General features: G+C 36.4%; 2 protein-coding genes across 24 annotated transcripts in view; one reads left to right on the forward strand and one right to left on the reverse strand.

The window, feature by feature from the left end:
- The window catches only part of LOC108969217 (potassium voltage-gated channel protein Shal), a 172,881-nt gene that overhangs the window by 128,191 nt on the left and 21,668 nt on the right, over nucleotides 1–23,022 (forward strand). The window lies entirely within an intron of this gene.
- LOC108969215 (twitchin) overlaps nucleotides 525–23,022 on the reverse strand; it is a 102,971-nt gene continuing 80,473 nt past the window's right edge. For 20 of the 22 annotated variants that reach the window (XM_018933771.1, XM_018933773.1, XM_018933767.1 and 17 more), the window contains 9 exons: nucleotides 13,484–22,954; nucleotides 12,354–13,332; nucleotides 5,977–6,318; nucleotides 4,859–5,901; nucleotides 4,264–4,320; nucleotides 2,689–2,834; nucleotides 1,799–1,925; nucleotides 1,439–1,741; nucleotides 525–1,254 (listed from right to left, as the gene is read on the reverse strand). In XM_018933771.1, the coding sequence (XP_018789316.1) occupies nucleotides 635–1,254; nucleotides 1,439–1,741; nucleotides 1,799–1,925; nucleotides 2,689–2,834; nucleotides 4,264–4,320; nucleotides 4,859–5,901; nucleotides 5,977–6,318; nucleotides 12,354–13,332; nucleotides 13,484–22,954 (13,088 nt within the window). In that variant the 3' untranslated portion in view covers nucleotides 525–634. The remainder of the gene's footprint in view (nucleotides 1,255–1,438; nucleotides 1,742–1,798; nucleotides 1,926–2,688; nucleotides 2,835–4,263; nucleotides 4,321–4,858; nucleotides 5,902–5,976; nucleotides 6,319–12,353; nucleotides 13,333–13,483; nucleotides 22,955–23,022) is intronic. The other 2 variants (XM_018933779.1, XM_018933762.1) reach the window with 1 other exon arrangement.

Raw genomic sequence — 23,022 nt, forward strand, 5'->3', positions numbered from 1 at the left:
GTTAATATATAGTACACGTATATGACAGTGTAAAATTATATATACATATATATGGTATATAATGCATATATTAGATATTAAGTAAGTAATCTGATATGTCAATTACTATAATTATTACGCAGTTAGATTTTATTTTCACAGTTGTTAAAGTGTTTTTTTCGTTCGAGGATGCCAAATATAATATATAGTAAATTAATTTTCGAAGAGGGCAGTGTATAAATCTTTTAGCATCGTTAAATTATTATTGTGCTATTTATATTTGTTTGTAAATATAAATACATAATAATTTTATTGTTCGGAGCAACGTTAGTTCACATTATCGCCATGATATATTTACGTAAAAGTATACGTATGTACACTTGTATATACAAAATGCATATTATTCATACGTACTACAGACGTGTATCCTAGACATAGGTATTGGAAGTTTTTTAAAATACCAGAAGTAAGTCGATATTTTTCAAACATTGTTACGTGGTTGCGATGGAAAAAGAGAGTGATTTAATTGATGCTATTCACCTATGAGTCAGTTATATGGTAAATATACTTATTTGAACTCACATTTCTGTTTATATTTTTAGTTTTCGTTTCTTTCTAAAACTAGGTACTTAGTTACATTTTTATTGTTTTTTATTCAGTCGACATTAATAGAGAAAGCACTGAAATTCTCACTCTTTTTACCAATAGCCTTTGCTTGATATTGACCCACGTCATCCATGGAACAATTTTCAAGAACAAATTTATAACGATTACCGTCTTTGATGAAGCTATACTTTGTGCTGTTTTCATTTATTGGCTTGCCATCCTTGAACCATGTTATCTGTAATGGCTCAACCTGGGTTTCACAAACGAAATCACATCTTTCACCTACCGGAACTGTTACTGAACTTGGAAACTTTATAAATATGGGTTGTTTGGGTTCTTCGCCAGGTACGAGTACGTTTATAGTGCAAGTGCTAAACGATTCGCCAACATCGTTGAATGCCTCACATGTGTACGTCCCGCCATCTTCTGGAAATATTTCAGCTATTTGTAACTTATAAATATTAGCCTCGTTGGTGTATTGGAAGTCTTTGCTTGGTTTGATCTCCTTGTTGTTGTGCAGCCAAACTACGTCGAAATGTTCAGCGCCTATAATACGGCATGCTAGTGTTACCATCTCACCATCTTTCACAAAACGTGACTCCAGGTGGCTAACAATTTTTGGTGGTTTGGAACTGCTTGTCTGTCGTTTACTGACTCTTTTATCTAGGGCTGTAGAAATAAATATTATTTTGAATTTAGATGTCGATTAAACAAGTTTTTGTATGAATTGAGGAATACGACGCATGTTAAGGAAATACAGGCTTCTATTAACATTTTAAAAATGTTTGACGTTTGACATTTCCATCGTATTTAGGCTTATTATACCGTCTTCAAGTCTTTATTTTCTACTTACGTTTAACAGTTAACTTGCATTTAGTTTCAACAGCGCTAATAGAATTCGTAGCAGTACATGTAAATATGCCTTCATCTTCTGGGAAAATTTCATGTATAGTAAGCGTTGCTACCCCGTTTTTGTATTTTAGGTCCATAATATCTGATGATGAAATAAGTTTGCCATTTTTAGTCCACGTTATCTGTGGCTCAGGGTCCCCTTTAACATGACATGTTAAAAACAACTTATCACCGTCATTTATAGTAAGATCTTGTAGCAACCTCGTGAACTCGGGCTTGCACATAAGTGCGTCATCAGGAGGCACTAAAATTGTTTTTAATTTAATAATTATTATATCCAAACGGTATATAATAAACTCACAAATAAGCTCTTTGGTAGCGCTGCGAGATCTAGATGGACTTCCTAACGTATTTAAGCTATTGCTGTTATATTTCTTTTTATTGCTGGTACTGGTGGAGTTGATGGAGCTTGCATTGTGAATGTTGACCTGAAATATGTATATAGTTTAACCGCAAATAAAATCAAATTACATCATAATAACGCTTGTAAAAGTGGCGGTAAGTTTTCAAAAGCAAATGACGCCATATTTATTCTCGTCCTCAACGGGACGAAATTATTAAAATTTACTTCCGAAATTAAATTTTAAGAGAGGATTTTTTAATAAGAGAGCTATGAAAGTTTTTTTTTATTAAACAAAAACGGTTGGGGATATCAATGAAATGCCTGTGAAAGTACTTTCGTACGTACTTCATGAGACACCATTGCATCCCTAACGGTTTTGAAATGGCAGCAGTATCGGCCGATTAATGCTTGAAAACCGTCGAAAATTGGGTTCAGGGTCTGGACTTCTGCAAGTGTGCCGATGGTGGCCATGCAAACGAAATCGAGTTCCTATGGTTAGTGATCCGATCTGAACAATTTGTTCGGCGATAGTACCGTTGCCTTAAGCAATATTGCAAGTCAGCAAGTTTTCTTTTCAAGAACTTGATTCCGATCGTACCATTTGTCCGACGATTACCTAGGACAAAAATCCATGTCGAATTTCGTGAGAGATCTCGTCAAATAAAAATGTTCCTTACAAGAACGTGTTTCCGACTGTTTAGTTTTTATGGCAGCTGTATGCTAGGGCTGTTCCGATGAATGAACCTCCAAAGCATGTGATTAATAGTTAACTTAAGTGTTCAATGTTATCAACTTTTTATAAGTGTATCTAGTTTTACAAAATATTCCGTAATTTAGTTGAAAATTACCTGGCTGGTGGAAGAGTAGTTTGTACTCTGTTGTACAGTAGAAGAAGAGCCGTTGTATTGATTCGAGGAGGAGCTGGATGTGAATTTACGGACCGTGTTGATGGGTGACGGTGCTGGCTTCAACGGGTGTTCTATATACTTCCGGTCTATTACCACACGTTAGGAGACACATTAATGCAAATTTTATTAAATATGAGACGTTCAACTTTTTAAAACGAATATTAATCAATATTGAATTTTCTCAAATGACTTTGAATTAATAAATTTATTAACATAAAAATAATTTTTATTTGTAATAAAATTAAAAATATACATAATATAACATAATAAGTTTATTGGATACGCGGCTAGTTTGGTTAAATAGATTGAAATTAATTAATTAGTTAATATTACAAATAATTATACGCATATATACAGTCTTGTTTGAAAAAACCGTACAGCTAAATTATCCCTATTTAAAGCTCCATAACTTGAGTATAACATAACAGTTTTGAATATATTTGTATCATCACTACACCAAAAAGTAAAATAGTTGACTCGTGACAATTGTTTACATAAAAAATATGCCAAGGTCGAAGCAAATCGGTGATGACATTAATGGAAAAATTGGCGCACTATCGCCAATACCAATGCAGGAATAGAGTTATTTTCTTGTACATGTTTTTTACATTATGTTCAGACTTCAAATATATGCCTTTGAATCAAAATTGATTGTTTCACATCATTTACGATACTGTTTCTTTATTACTCACGATGGACACATTCAGAAGGCGGGACATGTGAGTGCAAATGTAATTAGAACATCAGTGGTCAGTGAGCATAAATAGAAGAGCAATTATACAGTAGCAATTCATTGCGGATAGGTTTTTATCGTATGGCAACCGAAATTACTAACCAATTAGTAACAATATCAACAAATTTTAAAGGTTGTTATTTAATAAATGTTTACAATTTAGTAAAAACAAATTTAAAAAATCAATATTTTTTATAAATTCCTTCTAAAATAATTTTAACATTGATGTAAATTCCTCTGAATTTTAATTAAAATTTTGGGGTGTTTGGGACATACTTTCCAATTTGAGAGAAATTTTGAATCTCTAAAATTTGCTGAGTTGGTAACAACATAATAAAAAAAATAAGAATTATAAAGCATTTAAAATTTATTTATTACTACAATAGTAACTTTTAAAGTTGTCGAAAACTCTTTGAGAAAATGTACTTGCTCCAGGAATTACTACCTTATTAGTTTAAACCGAAATTTTTGTTACCCTTATATTAGTAAAATATCTAAAGTATGACAAAAGTACACAACTTTTTGGGTTCATGGTATATGTATTCGTTAAACTAAATCACATGTATAACCGAAACTTCATATACAGTTGATAGACTTAAAAGAGGCTTGTGTTTACTTGTTTAGGGATGAACGTACCAAAATATGGAGAGCTATTTTAAATTAAGGAAATAATTTGGGTTATTAACAATGAAAATAAAAGGGAATTCAATATACAAAGAAAAAACCAGGTATAAACAACAGTTTATGCATAAACGAATAACAAGTTTTATATTATATATTACCTCCAGAATGCAGTAAATTGTGAGCAAGTTCTGCCTGCTCAGGTGTTACCCATTCTCCTATGAAAAAAGTCGCATTAATATTTCTTACTAAGTTTAAAGATTTAACTTAATATTATTATGTATAATGATTGTTAAATTTAATTATCAAGTATATTTTTGAGAGAAAATTGCGTGAATCATACGATATTAAATATATACATATTACAATCGTATTATAATTAATTTCGTTCTTAATTATAATACGATTGTAATATGTATACATAGTTATTATTATTATTTTTTTTTTTTTTTAATCTGACATTGACCACTTATAGCACCTGTCATCTTATCCAAATTCAAAGGGTAATACTATTTATATAAAAGGAAAAACAATAATAATGTTTTGAATAAGTTAAATTTCGAAACTGGAAAGCAAATATTTCGACATTGGACGCGAGTTTGAAAAACTGATAAATTAACTTTTTTTAAATATGACTCAATCTCTCGAAAACCATGGTTCGGTTCAAAACCAGGTGAGTTTTGTAAAATTAGAGAAATACCACAGTTGTGATTTATTATATTTATAATTATAATAATGATTTGACTTAATACATACCCTCAACTATTACTACACATTCGGTTTCATCGGTACCATGACAGTTGGTAGCCTTGCAAGTATATTTGCCAGAATCTGAAGGTTTGCAATCAATGATTTCCATTGTTACAACACCATCTGAAGCCGACATTGAGTATTCATATTTGCTTAACTCCCTTCCATCCTTGTACCATTTAACAGTTGGTACAGGCTTGCCGCTGAGACAGCATAATAGTTTACATGTATCACGTGCTTGCATAACACGCGGACGTAAGAGGAATGTAAAGCTGGGTGCCGATTCTGATTCTTCTTGCCAGAAAGTATATGGTAAAGGATCACGTCGACGCACTGGCGTTGATTCGCTGCGATAACGTGGTGGTTCTTTTGGCAATGGATGTACATTCAAAAATACGACTTCCTCGCGCGAGCCATAGTGATTTTCTGCACGAATAATATATTCGCCTCTGTCATCCAATCTGACACGATTAATAATAAAGTAGTAATCATCACCGGCATAACGTTTCATAAATTTAACACTTTGCCGGAGTTCAACATTATTGTGAGACCATGTTAAAGTTGGAGTAGCGCCAGCTATACAACGGCAATAGAATTTAACACTTTGACCTTCATAGCAAAATTGTGATGATGGTCGGATGACAAATCTTGGTGTTGCTTGTCGACGATCAAAGGAAGTTTCGTGCATTTTATATTTTTCCATAAGTAATTTGCGCAATGAAGAATATTCAGATAAACGTCCCATTGGCAGTAAATATTTATTGAAATCTTCATATTTTTTCCGAAGTTTATCACGGAATGCAAGGTAGCGATCCCGAGATATTTGCTCGGAGCGATCACCATAATCACCACTAAGCCATGGATGTAATAAGCACTCATGTGCAGTCATACGTTTTTCCTTATTTGCAAGAAGGAGTTTCCTGATAAAGTCCTTAGCTTCATCAGATATTTTGCGAAAAGCATCTGCATCAAAGTCCCAGTCACAGGCTTTAACATTCTTTAAAGTTTGAATATCATTATCGCCAGCAAATGGTGACAATCCACTTAACCTATTAGAAGAAATAAATAAATCGAAAAATGATCAATAATGGTATTGAATATATATAAAAATATGAAATACTTACAGAACATAAGCAAGTACTCCAGTGGCCCACATATCTGTATAGAAACCTACTGGCTCGCGATTAACAATTTCTGGTGCGGCAAACTCAGCTGTGCCAGTGGTTATTTTGACAACTTCATTTGGATCCAAACGAGTAGCTAAACCGAAGTCAATCAGTTTTACATTAGTACTAGAGCGGGTATGACACATGATATTCTCTGGTTTAATGTCTAAATGTATAATATTCTTTTCGTGCATATGCCGTATTCCTTCGCAAATCTGGCGCATATAGTTTATAACTTCCGCTTCAGTCATACGGTAACCCTCAGTCGTTATGCGCTCGAATAATTCACCTCCAGATAAACTAGAATTAATTAAATGTATATATAATTACATATTAATTACTTTTGCAGAAATTAGTGTACTAAGTTTTCAATTTCCATTTTTCACCACAATCACTTATCACCTATTTTAAGGTGCCTTGCGCATTACCAAAATCAAATATACATATATTAAAGGACCCGCCCACGCTTTACTGTGGCTGATACATAGATTGTACTACTAATACCGTCTAAATTATTTCTAGTCAATTCGTACCTTTAAAAGATACGTACACAAATTTGGCAACTGAGGAACAACATCTGTTAGTTTACAAAAAATTTATCAATGAATTTCGTGTGTTAATAAATTGCTTTTTGGGGGAAAAATACTGTTGAATTTTGGCTCTGCATCAAGGAAATACCTTTGTAAAGAGATTTGTTTTAAGTTGGAAAGTGGCAGTTGATGCCCTAAAGCGGTGAAAGCTCTGTGCAAAGTGGATGCCGCGCAAATCTATAATTAAAAAAAAAAAACAACGAATTGCTGATTCTGAGGACTGTTTAACGATTTCCAATATTTTTATTATTTTTTCTCACGCATTAGCTCTATGTTGTTACTTTTATACTCTTGCAACCAGTTGCTACAGAGTATTATAGCTTCGTTCACCTAACGGTTGTGTGTATTACCAAAAATCATTCGAGATAAATATACGGATATATATAGAAATGATCAGGATAACGAGAAAAGTTGAATCCGAGTGACTGTCCCTCATTTACCGAAAACCAATAAACTGAAATAACTAACCACTTAATTGAGATATAAAACTCTAATTTGACACAGATAAAAGTTTTGAAAAAGTGGGCGTAGCCCCGCTTCGCATCTCTTAAAATACTAAAGTTACAACAACCATATTCGCTCAGCGCAATATTGTAAGAACTACTACAGACAGTTTGAAAATTAATGAAATCAGATAATGTTTTTGGATTTTCTAACAAATCTTATGCGGCATATATTGGTAAGCGTATAAGTTATGTATAGTGTATGTGTATATAAAATTGCTTAGATTTCGAACCTTTGGTTGACGTATTACGTCGTAAGATATTTGACTGGCTTTTCAGCAAGTTGCAAGAGTGTAAAATGTTCGGTTGCACCCAAATTTAGCCTTTTCTAGCTTGTTTTACTTATTGTTTCTTTTTTTTCAAATAAAAAATTTTTCAAATGATTCACACACGAATTTTGAACACATGCTTACGGTTTAAATTATAATTTAGGTATTTATGAATTGTATTGACTTTAACATAAAGAAAAATGTGTATCCTATGCCCGTCCCTTGGTTCCAAGCTACCTCCTCCCCTAGACGATTATCTTGGAGTCCATGGAACATATGGTATATATTTTTATTTTTATTTATTTCCAAACCACATTTTGTCTAAAATCTCATATTCATTTAATGCTAATAAAACAGTTACATTCATATTGTATTAACCTATAAAGTCGTTATGAAGTCAAACTGGGGGACGGAAATCATTGAATCATCTGTTGGAGAAACGAAAATTTTTTATATTATTTCAATAATTATTTCAAGCTTTTAAAAATTTATGAAGTTTGTTAAATTCCCATATTTCTTTCATTTTGTTTTGCTGTTCATGCAAGTACAAATTAAGAACTACTTTTAGCAAAGTATAATCAAAATTTTAATTTAAAAATAACAAAGAAGTTCCATTAAATTTTGTGTCTGGAATTAAATTTCCAGTTGCGGAAACATTCGGAATATTGGCAAAGGCTTTCGGTAATGTTGTTATTTATAATTATTGAACGCGTTGACGACGTATGACGTGGCAAAAGTGAGAGGAAGCCTAAAAGCCCCATCAAAACAGGTCAAAAATCAATGTTATGTTGACAGTTTTCTTCAATTACCGAGACATGATGCACTCCGAATATCTTCCGACCAGTCAAACTGTCAACAAGGAATGTTATTTGAGTTATATGTGTCGTTTACGAAAAACTACTCGTAAAAAGATGCCTTTACTCTTGGTGTTTGCTTCACTATAATGCACCGTAGCTTATGGTATTCATGAGATTTTCGCCAAATTTTCAATCAATACGGTGTCGCAACTACAATTTTCGCCTGATTTAGCTCCGTGTGACTGCGGGCTTTTCAGCCAACTTTAACGACCCCTCTGGTAAACCGTTTTGAGTCAATTGAAGACATTAAGCTTTAATCGCTATTCGCATTATAAGCTATTCCGGAAATTGGCTTTAACAACTGTTTTAAGGATTAAAAAAATGGTTAGCACAAATGTAATTGGTTCAAGGGGGATTACTTTGAAGAGAACGACATAGATTTTGAAGAATACATTAAGAACTTTAAAATTATGAATAACAACCAAAAGATTACTCTCCTTCCGCCCAAACGAGTCATGAAAGGCAAGAGAGTTTTTTTTAAGCATCGAGATTTAAACTGCTCAGTTGCAGAAACAAAAATATCAATACTTGAGATTTAATTTTCATTTTAATCAATTGTTTTTATTTTTTGACAGAAAACAGTCTAGTATTATTAATTTCAAAACTTGAGTCAGATAAATTAAATGTGCAGGTATGATAACTAAAACCATGACATATGTGACGGAATGGTTCGTTAAATTAAAAATTTGATTTATAAGATTTTAACAGTATGGGTTTAAACTGGTTCGAAAAGCGAACCAGGATATAACATTCAACTTCAGACAGAAGAAAGGAACTGCAAATTGTTCCATTCAGGATTTTTTCTAAGAATTTAATGCCTAAAAGACTAGTTTATGGAGGTAGACTTAATCTTCAACAGACTCTAACTTATTACAATGGATTTGGTTCCTTACAACAGAACCATATTCCAATATAGGTCTAGCTTAAGTTGTAAAAATGTTTTAGTAACATAACAAAACTGCGAATACCTTTTGCTTTCAAGACTATATCAATATGAAGACTAAAATTAAGCTTTTGGTCCTTAGTAATTCCCAAATCAGCAAGGCTAAAACCTTACTATAATATATAATAATTTATTATATGAGGGAAAGGTTGCTCAGATCTACAGGAAAAGTACATCATCTTACATTTTTATTCTTCTTCCTTCTGGGTGTTACAAACTTCGTAACAGACTTCAGCGTATATATAAGCGTCGGAGATCCTATAAAGTATATACTATATATATAAATGATCAGTATGTTGATCTGAGTCGATTTAGCCATGACCGTCTGTCTGTCCGTCTGTCCGTCTGTCCGTCTGTCCGTAAATATACGAACTAGTCCCTCAGGTTTTAAGATATCGTTTTGAAATTTTGTAAACGTCAATTTCTCTTCAAGAAGCTGCTTATTTGTTGGAACTGCCAATATCGGACCTTTATAACATATGGCTGCTGTACAAACTGAACGATCGGAATCTAGTGCTGGTATGGAAAACTTTTGCATTTGACAAGTTATATTCACGAAATTTGGTATAGATTATATTCTAAGGCAACAATGTAATCTGCAAATAAATTGTTCTGATCGGTTAACTATAGCATATAGCTGCCAAACAAACCGAACGATCGGAATCAAGGGCTTGTACGGAAAACTTTCGCATTTGACGTGGTATCTTCACGAATTTCGACATGGATTACTGCTTAAAGCAGTAACAATCTCGAAAAAATTCTTCACATCGGATTACTATAGGATATAGCTTCCATACACACTGGACACATAGTTACTAAAAGAAATGCACTTGTGAAGGGTATATTAGCTTCGGTGCAGCCGAATTTAACGCTTTTTCTTATTTTAGATTCAATGGCAAATCATTTTTATGCCAGGCACCTTTCATCAGAAGAATCGTTAATATTCAAAGAAGAGATATCGTTAATAAATAACAAGAAACAATTTGCTCCAAGATACCTTGCGGAACACTTAGAGAGACATTAATTGAATCTGAAAAAGTATCCTAAAATATCACTTGTTGTGTTCTGCTTGTATTATAAAGATAAAAAGACATCCACTGAAAAAAAGTCCAGAAAATAAAGTCTATGTACGAGAATCGAGAGGTTTATTTATCGAAAGGTTTGTTAAAGTCAGTATATATAACATTTGTATGCTTGTGTTTTTTCATGTTACATGGTTCACAAATTCAAGAAAATTTCCCTTTACGAAATCCATGCTGAGAAGAAGAAATTAATGGAGACGTAGAAAAAGTTATATGGTCTGAAATGCAAAAAGTCTTTGTATAACTGATAATTTTGCAATAAGCCTATAGTTGTCAATGTATGACCTAAATCCACTTTTATGTCATATTGAACGATATAGAGAAATTAAATATCCCTGCCAAAAGGAAGTAGACATATTTAAAATATTTTCCAAGAAGCATGAGGATATCATATCTGGACCGTAATTAAAAGATGGTTTTAACTTATTTAAATTAAGTAAGACGTCTTCTTCAGAAATAATTAGAGCGTTAATTGAAGTATTCGGACAGAGCACGTACCGATAGGAAAACAATTAAGGATAATTAGTATAGTAGTTTGACTTGAAAAATTCTGCAAACATATTGAATATAACATTACTGTGATTTATATTTCTTCGCGGATGGAAATTTGGAAATCATGCGTTTAGAGTTTACGAAGTCATAAAACAGTTTTGGATTACGTACGATGTTCTTCTTTAATTTATTTCGGTAAATATTATAGGGATATTCAGACAAGCTTTCTTAATTCGTTAGTCGTTACTCGGTTGTTTTTACGTGCATTTTATTTTGTAAAATTATCAGATTACCGATTTACCGAGTAGCAGACTAGCAAGCATGATAGTTTAACATCACTCTGCTGTTTGAGTTGCGTTGTTGCCTCAAAAGTTAACTTGATACATTGTGAAAGAATACATTTGCTGTCTACTACAACATAGTTTTTGACAAATTTTTCAAAAGTAAGTATTTAATAAAATTTAATTAGCTATTTCGGAACAAAATTTATACACACTACTAAGGTAGAGCAAAAAGTTAAATATTTCAACGAAGTACTATATCAATAAACGAATTATCAGATTGACATGTTAGGTCTGAATACCCTTTATAACTTTTTTCGTTTCAGCCAGAATTCTGTCGAGTTTTTATATTTTTTAATTTATATAATAATTTTATATTTTTAATTTATATAACCTTTTGTAATTTTTCCTTTCTTAACAGTTACTATAGGAACATACTTCTGAAATGATTTGTATTAAAATTTGAGACAATCAATTCCACATCTTCATTAAAGTCAAGTCAAGTTACAGTAGAAGTTCCCTATTAAACTTTTGAAAGTTAGCTTTTGCCTTAGTTAAACCATGTACAGAAGTTTGATGATTACTATCCAGTACATTGCCTATGATTTCGACAGTTATTTCCAAGCCAGTATGATACGAGTCCTAAGGTCGAACAAGAGGATTCCGTCGAATAACGTAAATGCGACGGGATATCAACATATATTTAATCTAAACATCTACCAAATTTATTCGGAGATAAAAATATTTTGTTCAGACCACAGACACGGCAATTTTTATTTTCAAAAATTCGTTAAAGTATGACTTATTGAAAATCGATAGAATAATAAAACGGTAAATTGAAATCTCCCAAACCGATTATTAAATATGAATTATTTGCCATCGAGATAGCGCTACCGATTAAAGAAGCATGCTGCATATATAGGAATAAGTCCGATTGGGAAGATATATAAAATACGGTTAAATAAATAAAGCAACTATTAATACAATCTATAATACTTTTAAATCCAAATGCGTCAACACTAGGGACGAGGATATCTTCAGAAGCAACACCAATTATCAAAAATGTGGGGTTTTAACCATGCTTATGTAAATCCAATTATATGAAAATTACAATTAGTACCGTTTAAGTATAAAATAGTTAATTTGGTATTTAGACCTCTAACATTATGATAATAAATACTCAGTGAAGTTCCTGGATGTTTTTGGAATTTAAATTTTTTTTTCTTCTGTGGGATTTTTAAGCTTCGGTCAAAATTACGCAATTACACAAAGATATATCTGTGAGTTAATATTACTCCTAAATAAATTATGTACTCACAATTCTAAAATAAGCACCATCTCATCTTCATCTTCAAATGCATCGTGAAGGTTGATTAATTTCTGATGATGCAATTGATTCATAACATCAATTTCCCGTCTTATTAAATCTTTTTCAACTGCATGTGATACAGGAATGAACTTAGCAGCAAATATGTTACCTGTGCTACGTTCACGACATCTATGTACGACTCCAAATGCACCAGCGCCAATTTCTTCTAATATATCATATTTATGATACACGCTGTCATGTGAAATTTCTACCGGCTGTGGTACAAATTTCGAATATATGTCAAAAACATATGAATCGTAGTCTTTAATTGGCCCGTCCGCTTTGCCTCGAACTTTTTTGCCATGCTCATCAATTTCCCATCGCTTTTCGGTTAGCTTCTTTTGGATAACATCTCTTGTTTTACTTAAAGTGCTGATTTCAGATGGATCTGAGCGACCATAAACATTGTCAGCGTAAATACGAAATTCATATTCCTTTCCTGGTGTTAATCCCTTTATAGCCATTGATGTAAGGCGGGTATTTCCCACACGAATCCATGATGACATTGGGTGTTCTCGTTTCTCTACTAGGTAACTAGTTATTTGGCTACCGCCATTCCAAACTGGAGCCTTCCAGCTCAGGGACAGTGATTCGGTGCTGATGTTTTCAACTAATGGGAACCGAGGAGGATCTGGGCGATCACTTATTTGGATTCTAATTGTGGCTGTATCGGAACCAAGTTCATTTTCTGCAGTTATGACATACGGACCAGAGTCGAATTTTGATCCGTCTCGTATAATCAATACTGCATGACGTTCCTTTGTTTCCACAGTATAATGTCCACCCGATTCAATTGTTTCACCTTCACGTATCCAAGTAATTTTTGGCTTTCTATAACCGGTAAATGGTATTTTTATAATCACATTTTCACCCTTGTCGAAGTATGCGGTATCTCGGAATCGAGGTGGAACATTTAGTTTTGGAGCAGCTTAATTAAAAAAAAAAAAAAAATTTTAATTATGACATAATATAATATTTAGGTTTGTGGTTAACTTCCTGCATCTGAACAATATATTTTGACATTCTTATATAAAAGTTAGCGCTTTGAAAAATTAATACATAAATAAGTAATAACTTACTCATAATAGCCAATGCAGCGCGTGTTGATTTAGCCCCAGCCTTGTTGACAGCACGACAAACATATTCGTCTGCATCCTCACCAAAGACATCTATGATACTGAGGAAATAGTTGTCACCTTCTGCATACATATGATAACGTGCACCATTAGTAATTTCTCGTGCTCCCTTGTACCATGTTACAACTGGGCGTGGTAGGCCAGTAATGGTGCACGTAAATTGAGCATTATGATTTTGTATGCACGTAGCATCGCCGAGTGGCTTAACAATAATTGGTGGAGTAGCTGCCTGTGGATCTATTACTTTAATTGCGGATGAATTAGAGGATTCCTTCGACAATCCAGCTTCATTTTGTGCGAAAACTCGGAATTCATATTGACGGCCTTCAATTAGATTTGAGCAGTTTATTTGATTGGTAAGGCAAATGGTAACGTTAACGTGTTGCCATGTGCTGCTACCAACTTCGCGCTTATCAACCCAATAGCCTTGTACATGAGCACCACCGTCGGTCTCCGGCTTCGTCCATTCTAAATGCACAAAATTGCCACCAACTTCTGTTATGGTTGGCTTTCCTGGTGGAGATGGTGGGTCAATGGGCGCTTTTGCTCGAACAGGATTCAAACCCTCTAATGGCGGTCCCAAACCATTATCATTAACTGCCATGACACGGAAGATGTAGTCTTGATTTTCAATTAGTCCCTGAACATTAAAGGATAAGTCTTTGCAAAAACTGGATACAGTAATCCAGTGTGGTGAAGTCACATCCTTACGTTCAACTACATAGTGTGTTATACGTAGGCCTCCATTGTGGGATGGAGGACGCCATGATAACGTACAAGAATGTTTATTGATATGAGACACACCCATGGGACCGACGGGAGCAGAAGCTAATCCAGTAATACGTACATCGAATTGACCTGTGGCAGTTCCTGATTCATTTTCAAATTTAATTTGATAAAGTCCAGCATCAGTTTTTGCAATATCACGAATAAAGATTGTAACATAATCATCGAATACAGTACATTTAAAATGTGGTTCATCTTTCTCCGAAATTGCCTCGTTGTTTCTATTTAGACTGATATTCATTGGCTGATCACCATTATAAAAAATTTTGATTTTGGTATTATCACCTTCAGTAAGCAGCAGTTCGTTTGGACAACGTGTGATAACTGGGGGAGAACCAATCTTTAAATGTCCAGTTGTATGTACGAATCCAAGAGAATTAAATGCTTCGCAGGTGTAGTCACCATCATCGCTGGATTGTACATTAGAAATGTGTAAACGGAATATACCATTTTTACTTTCAGATATAATTCGCCCCCCTCCCATTTTAATTTCTTTACCATTTCGTAACCATCTGGCATTTGGTAGAGGCTTTCCTGAGGCCTCGCATTCCATTGTGAAGTCTTTATTACATGGCGCAATACGGTCTTGTAAACGAGAAACCCATCCTGGTTTTACACCACCAATCACTTCGCATACCTTAATGGGCATAGTACAGGTGCTCGGTTCGGACCGACCAGCCGCATTCACTGCGAAAATACGAAATTCATAATCACCCATTTCAATTAAATTAAGCACTGTGTATTCAATGTCCATAACGTTGTAGTCGTTGCATTTCACCCAAACTGCACCGCCAATATCGCGACGTTCAATAATATATCCTGTAATACGCGAACCACCGTCGCTACTTGGTCTTTCCCATTTGAGATCAACATAGTTTTTACCGACCTTCGTAACCTGAGGTGTACCTGGAGGAGAGGGCGCCGTAAATCTACCTTTTAATTTAAATTTGGTAGAGGGTGGTGATGGCTTACTAAAACCAGCGGCATTCTTAGCTTTTATACGGAATTCATATTCGCAACCATTTGTTAGATTATAAAGTTGATACTTTGTATCTTTAATTAAATATTCATAAGTATTCCATGACGAATCATTGACAATATCCCGGTATTCAATTTGATAACCCTGGATACGTGATCCACCGTCACTAGATGGACGAGCCCATATAAGTGTAACATTGCCAGAGTCCCAATCAATTACTTTCGGCTGACCTGGTGTATCTGGCACTGTGAATTGATATTTTGCCACCACTGGATCGTCTAATTCCAGAGGATCAGAAAGTCCATATTGATTTTCAGCTCGTACGCGGAAGCGGTATTTACGATTTGTTTCTAAACCCATAACATCGTAATGGGTATTACGAATAAAACTACTAACCTTTGTCCAGGTTCCACTATTATCCAACTTTTCGACAACGTAATTGGTTATAGGCGATCCACCATCGTCTAATGGTGTCTTCCAGGTCAACGTACAAGTGTCAGGCGTTATATCAAAAACTGATAACGGACCTTGTGGTGGACTAGGTCTATCAACCACTGTGACATGGCAAGATGCTGTATCAGAACCGTTATTATTAGTCAGGGTAATAGAATATGAACCAGTCTCTATACGTTTTGCAGATTTGTTACAATAAATGGAACTGTAATCAGATGTAGTAAAACATATTCGCTCATTTTGGATGACTTCTTGTCCATTTATTGTCCATGTAGGTGTAGCACGTGGGTTCGCGGTGTATGGTACAGTAATGCAGAATTCTTCACCAGCGATAACTGTCATATCTCTAATCGACAAATCTGACGTTATCTTCGGTGCAAGTGGTGGCCGACGACAAAAGATAGGGTCACTAGAAGCGCTGTATGGCGATTGTCCAGCTGCATTAATAGCAGAAATGCGGAATTCATACTCTCCATTCTCAATCAGATTCGGTATTCTGCAAGTTAAATCTGGGCAATGTGCGTGTATTGCTTTAGTCCATTTTTCATCGCTTATTAAGCGTTTTTCAATAATATAGCCAGTAATAGGCGAACCGCCATCGTGTCTCGGTTTAGCCCAAGTTATTGTAATGCTATCCTCACTTGAGTCAATGCCTCGGGGTATGCCAGGTGCATTCGGCACATCGAATGGATGACGAGCTCGAATGGGTTCTGAGGTTGTAGCCGGCTCGGATATGCCGTATTTATTTTCGGCGTAAGCGCGGAAGTCATAGTCTTTACCTAGATTCAAATTGCGTATGCGTAAAAATGGTACAGTGCAGTAACTATTTACTTTCGTCCATGTGTTTGACGATTTTTCTTTTCTTTCAATGATATAATTGGTGATGCAAGAGCCACCATCATCTTTAGGTGGAGTCCAATAAAGTGTTAACGCATCGCCTGCAAACTCATCTGCATATAGATTTGTTGGAGGTTGTGGCCGATCTAATACTTTTACATTAATTGTAGCCGTGTCAAAACCTGAAAGATTTTTAAGTTGTAATCTATATTGTCCGGAATCAGCCCGTTTGGAGTTTTTAACAACGAAGGATGCAGCATTGTCGGTCAAATGGTGGAATATTCGGCGACCATCATCTTCTATAAGTATGTCGTTTGAATACCAATGTGCGGTGGGCTTAGGGAAGCCAATGTACGGAACGTGAATACAGAAATCGTCTCCAGCTCGACAAACAATGTCTCGTACACGTCCAAGATCCATATGTGGTTTATTTGGTTGCTCTTCAATAGGAATTAGCTGAGATGGCTTGGATGGGTCGGAACGTCCGACATCATTTTCAGCAAATACACGAAATGAGTATGAGTCACCTTCCTTTAAACTAGGTACATGATAAACTGTTTCACTGATTGGAAGATCATTGACCGGCAACCAGTCTTTTGAATCCTTGGGTCGTACTTGTAGGTAGTAGCCTTTGATTTTCGATTTACCATCGAATCGTGGTGGCCTCCATGAAAGTGTGACACCATCTTTAGTGATGCGATCTGCTTTTGGTGGCTCAGGGGCGTCAGGTTTATAACGCTGCAGTTGAGCAGTCATTGGTTCAGTTGGTTTCGACGGTTTTCCAGGACCTGCTGCATTTACAGCTGTGACTCGGAACTCATAACGGTTACCTTCACGTAAGTCTTGTACAGTATAACTAGTATTTGGTGTGGGGTAATTATTACATTTAATCCATTCGCCTCCCCGTTCTCTTCTTTCTACAATATACCCAGTAATTGGCTTACCGCCACATGATTCCGGTGGCTGCCAATCCAAGCTTGCCGAACTTGGAGTATAGGCTGCAACGCGCAGATTCTTGGGTGCTTCTGGCGGTTCAAACGGAGATTTTGCTAAGACAGGCTTGCCGTCTAATGGCTCAGAAATTCCATAAATATTTTCAGCCATGACACGGAAAGCATACTTTTTACCTTCAATCAAATTTTTAACCGTATAATTGGTCTTCGGACAATAACCAGGTATTGGACGCCAATTGTCCACGCCAAATTCACTGAATTCAATAATATACCCAGTGATTTCACTACCGCCATTATCTTCCGGTGGATTCCATTCTAAACAAATGTGATCTGGGGCAATTTCCGTGTAATTTAGTGGTCCTTCAGGTGGACTTGGTTTGTCAACGACTATGAGTACAATGTCTGCGGAATCCTTTCCGAATTCATTTTCAGCAGTCACTGTATACATACCAGAATCCTGCCTGGTAGAATCATCAATACGAAAGATAGTGCGTTCCGAGTTAGTATTATAAGAAATTTTGTTTGTTTCCTGCACCGTAAGGTTACCTCGTTTCCATTCGATTGTTGGCGTAGGTGCTCCTGATATGGGTATATTAAGGTTAAGCGGTTCCCCAGCTCGGATTTTAATCCGTCTACCAACAAGATCACCGAGATGTAATCTTGGTTTTTCACGCATAGGACGTGCGCTGAATGTAATTGAGGGTTCCGATGGCTTTCCACTGCCTGCTGCATTTACAGCCGATACACGATATTGATATTTGTGATCAAGACTTACCCGTTCGTCACTATATTCCGTGTTAGGTACTGGCTCAGCATTAATACGAACCCAACGACCAGTTGTCAAGTCGCGTCGTTCAATATCATAACCCAAAATAGCTGAACCACCATTACTAATCGGTGGCTTCCACTTGAATGTGATATGGGTTTTTTCACTGTCGGTAAGTTCTGGCTTACTTGGTATACCGGGGACTGTATATTGATTTTTGGCTATTACAGGTCCATCACTATTTAGAGGATCGGAACGCCCTTGTAAGTTTTCAGCCAAGACGCGAAATTCATATTTGGTGCCCTCTAGTAGACGAGGTACAACAGCATGATTATATTTTGCATTGATATAATTCAAAGCAGGCACCCAACCCCCACCATGAGTTAGATCACGTTTTTCAATGACATATGATGAAATTTCTGAACCTCCATTATCAATTGGTGGTTTCCATGATATAGTTACTGAATTAGCTGTAACCTCTTCATATTCCAAGGGACCTATTGGTGGTCCTGGTCGATCCAAAACCACTAACTGAAAGCTTCCTTCATCGATTCCCGAGTCATTACGAATTAGTAAATGGTATGTACCTGAGTTGTTACGTTGACAATTTACAATATGTACAACAGTGTGATGACCAACGGAGGTAATGGTTGAGCGCTCATCGGAGATTAAGGAAATATTGTTTTGATTCCAAATAACTTCTGGTGTAGGTTCTCCAATAAAGTCGATGTCAATGTGAAGTATAAGACCAGCTTTTATTCTAATATCTTGTAGTGGGGTTATGATTTTGGGTGCCAGATAACGAGCTTTTGCTATAATAAGGTCTGATGATTCTGAAGGTTCTGACTGTCCTGCTTTATTAACTGCTATAACGCGGAATTCATATTCCTGCCTTTCTGTCAAACCAAGTATAGAGACAGATGTCTTGTCTGGTGGCACATGCTGCGTGTTTACCCAGTAAGGGCTTCCTTTTTCTTTCTTTTGAATAATATACTCTGTTAGCGGTGCACCTCCGTCTGACTGCGGTGGTGTCCATAGCAGGTCAACGTGATTGCGATCCCAATCTGTGACCAGTGGACGTCCAGGAGCATCCGGTTCATCGAATTCGTTTTTAGCTATAATACTTTGAGGAATTTCCAAAGGATCTGATTCACCAATGGCATTAACTGCTTTAACGCGGAATATATATTCCTTGCGATGTGTTAAGCGTGTTACTTCATGTACTGGATGTGTACTCATACCTGCATCTGACCATGTACCACGCGAAAGGTCCATTTTTTCAATAACGTAATGTAAAATTGGTGATCCGCCATCATCTTTCGGTATACCCCATGACATGTGGCAACCATCTTTAGTTATGTTAGTTGCATGCAGTGGACCAATCGGTGGACTGGGTCGGTCTAAAACAGTTGCATGAGCGGATGCTTCAAACATTCCGTGCTCATTTTTTAAAGATAAAGTGTAAACACCTTCATCTGCCCTCAGAGCGGAAGAAATTTGAAATGTCAATTCATTTTGGAATATACTCATATCGAGGCCCGGTTTTGGCTGAATTTGAACACCATTAAATGACCACTTTACAGTTGGCTTTGGGGAAGCTTCAATGGGTAGTGTCCAACCCAGGCACTTGCCTGTATGAACAGTTATATCTTGCAAAAGCGTTTTGTCGAAGTATGGTGCCAAAAAACGAGGTTTGCATGTTACTAATGTTGATGGATCGGATGGGCCGCTACGACCTGCTTTATTTAAAGCAATTACACGAAATTCGTATTCACCTTTTTCGGACAGGTCAGGTATCAAAGTTTTAGTTTCACTATATGGTAAATCAACTGCCTTTTCCCATTGTCCAAATTTTGGCCGTTTTTCAACAATGTACCCGGTAATCGGAGACCCGCCATCACGTTTTGGAGCAGACCATTTAAGCTCAACAAAATCTTTACCCCAATCTAACGGTTGTGGTTGTCCCGGTTTATCAGGACGTGAAAATGGATCTTTAGCTGTAATAGACTGTGTAGTTGCAAGCGGCGAAGACTCACCTTGCTTATTTACTGCGCGCACGCGGAAATTATAGTCATGATCCTCAATTAAATTATCTGCGCGAACTTGGTTTTCCGTAGTTTCACCTACTGGTATCCAACGCAATGTTGCAGCATCCATTTTTTCTATAACGTAATGGCTAATTTCAGAACCGCCGTCATCTTTAGGTGGTCGCCAGCTTAACGTAATCGAATTTTTGGTTATATCTTGTGGACGCAATGGTCCTTCGGGTGGTGAAGGTACGTCCAATACTGTAACTTTAACTGCAGCTCGATCGGTACCATTGATATTGAAAGCAGTAAGTGTATAAGTGCCAGTATCGACACGCTTCGAGTCAACTACTCTAAACTTTGTTCGATAGTCTTCATTAATAATTTTTACACGATCACTATTGACAACCACGTTTCCTTCGTGGGACCATTCTTTACTAGGAATAGGCTCTCCTGTTACTGGTACATCAAATTCAAATGCTTGTCCGGCACGTACTTTGATGTCTAACATGTGATTACGGTCAATATTAGGAGGGACATTCTTGCTTCGTGCTAGATGTGGTGCTGCTGGATCACTAGGTTCACTTTTCCCTGACTTATTAACTGCAAGTATGCGGAATTCATATTTAATACCTTCAGTCAGATTGGGTACATGCCCAATGCAAACGTCATCTGATATAATTGCGACTTCTTCCCAATTGGGAGAATACTTATCGCGTTTCTCAATAACATATCCTGATATTGGTGTGCCACCATCACTTTCCGGCCTCGACCATTCCAAATCAACAAAGTCTTTATCATAGTCTTTAATGATAGGTGTACCTGGTTTAGATGGTTCATCGTAAGGGTTCTTTGCTTCTGTAGAGTGGGGGGTAGTAAGAGGTTCTGAAATTCCCTGTCGATTTTTGGCACGGACCCGGAACTTATATTTATGTCCAGATGTCAAACCTGATACATCAAATTGAGTTTTCGGTCCATCGGTTTCACCAGCAGGTGTCCAACGACCAGTGTTTTCGTCGAGCTTTTCAATAACGTAAGAGTCAATTGGTTGACCGCCATCATCATCCGGAGGATTCCATTTAAGTGTACAACCTTTAGCATGAACATTGTTAACTTTCAGAGGACCGTTCGGTGGAGATGGCTTATCGATTACAATAACCTTAACTTCTGCAGAATCTTCCCCAGAAGGGTTTTCTGCGTGTATTGTGAAAATACCAGACTCCGCACGAGTTGCATTGGAAACTTTTAATTTGCTGCTATATTCAATGTGTGTCACTTTGATATTGTCCTTTGAAGTTACTTCACGTTTTTTATGCCACCACTTGGTTTGTGGAGCAGGCTCGCCTGATACTTTCACATCAAATGTGAACGGTTGACCAGCTTTTATGCGTACTTCATTTAGATTTGTACGATCAATTAAAGGTGCCTTGTTACGGGGTTTTGCTATAATTCGTACTGTAGCATCAGATGGTTCACCAATGCCCCCAGCGTTTACAGCAGATACACGGAACTCATACGATTGTCCCTCAATTAAGTCAGGTACAGACGCTTTGCATTGATCCGACGGAACCTCAACTGCTTTCTCCCATTGCCCATATTTATCCTTCTTTTCAACGATATATCCTGTAATTGGAGAACCTCCATCAACTATTGGTGGAATCCAAGCTAAATCAACATGATGCTTATCCCAGTCAGTAGCGCGAAGATCTTGGGGCTTTCCAGGTTGGTCGAAAGGATTTTTTGCTATTATGGACTCATCGCTTATTAATGGGGCTGATTCACCTTCAGCATTTACAGCCGAAATACGAAATTTGTATTCGCCGCCTGTTTCCAGTCCAGTAACATCTGCTTGCGGCTCATTAGAACGGCACACCGGTATCCAACAACCAGTTTTTGGATTAAGTTTATCAACCTGGAAATACTCAATAGGTGTGCCACCATCATCAGCAGGACGCTTCCATTTGAGATGGCAACCTTCTTTGTAAACTCCAGAAATTTGCAATGGACCCTTTGGGGGACTAGGTTTGTCTGTTATAACGACATTTATTAGAACACTATCTTTACCGGAGCTATTGGTAGCTTTTACAACGTATTCACCAGAATCTCCACGGGCTGTTGGCCTAACGACAATTTTTGTATAATAATCCGGACTCTCAATTGTAACAGTGCTACCGGATTGCAAAGGGCAGTTGTTAAAGCGCCATTCAACTTTAGGTGCTGGTTCACCTGCAATAACAGCGTCGAATTTAAGTGAAGCGCCAGCAGAAATAGTAACGTCACGTAAATTTCGTCGATCAATTTTCGGAGGAAGAAAACGAGGTTTGGCTATGAACGTTTTACTAGAATCAGATGCTTCCGAAGGGCCTGCTTTATTTACGGCTACAACTCTAAATTGGTACTCATTGCCTTCAACTAAGCCATGAATTATGGCTGTGGGTTTAGGATCACTTGTTTCTAAAGCTTTTTCCCATATTGGACTATATTTATCTTTCATTTCGACTATGTATCCGGTTATTGGAGAACCACCATCAGAAGCTGGTTCTTGCCAAACAAGTTCAATCTTGTTTACTGTCCAATCTTTTGGCTCCGGTGCACCTGGCTGTGATGGTGTTACTAGAAATAAATTAATATTAATAAATTCGTACTTAATATAGAAGTAAATGGATATATTAAAGTTGAAA

Source organism: Bactrocera latifrons, unplaced genomic scaffold, assembly GCF_001853355.1.
Source record: "Bactrocera latifrons isolate USDA-ARS-PBARC rearing strain unplaced genomic scaffold, ASM185335v1 scaffold_244, whole genome shotgun sequence".
Taxonomy (NCBI): Eukaryota; Metazoa; Arthropoda; class Insecta; order Diptera; family Tephritidae; genus Bactrocera; species Bactrocera latifrons.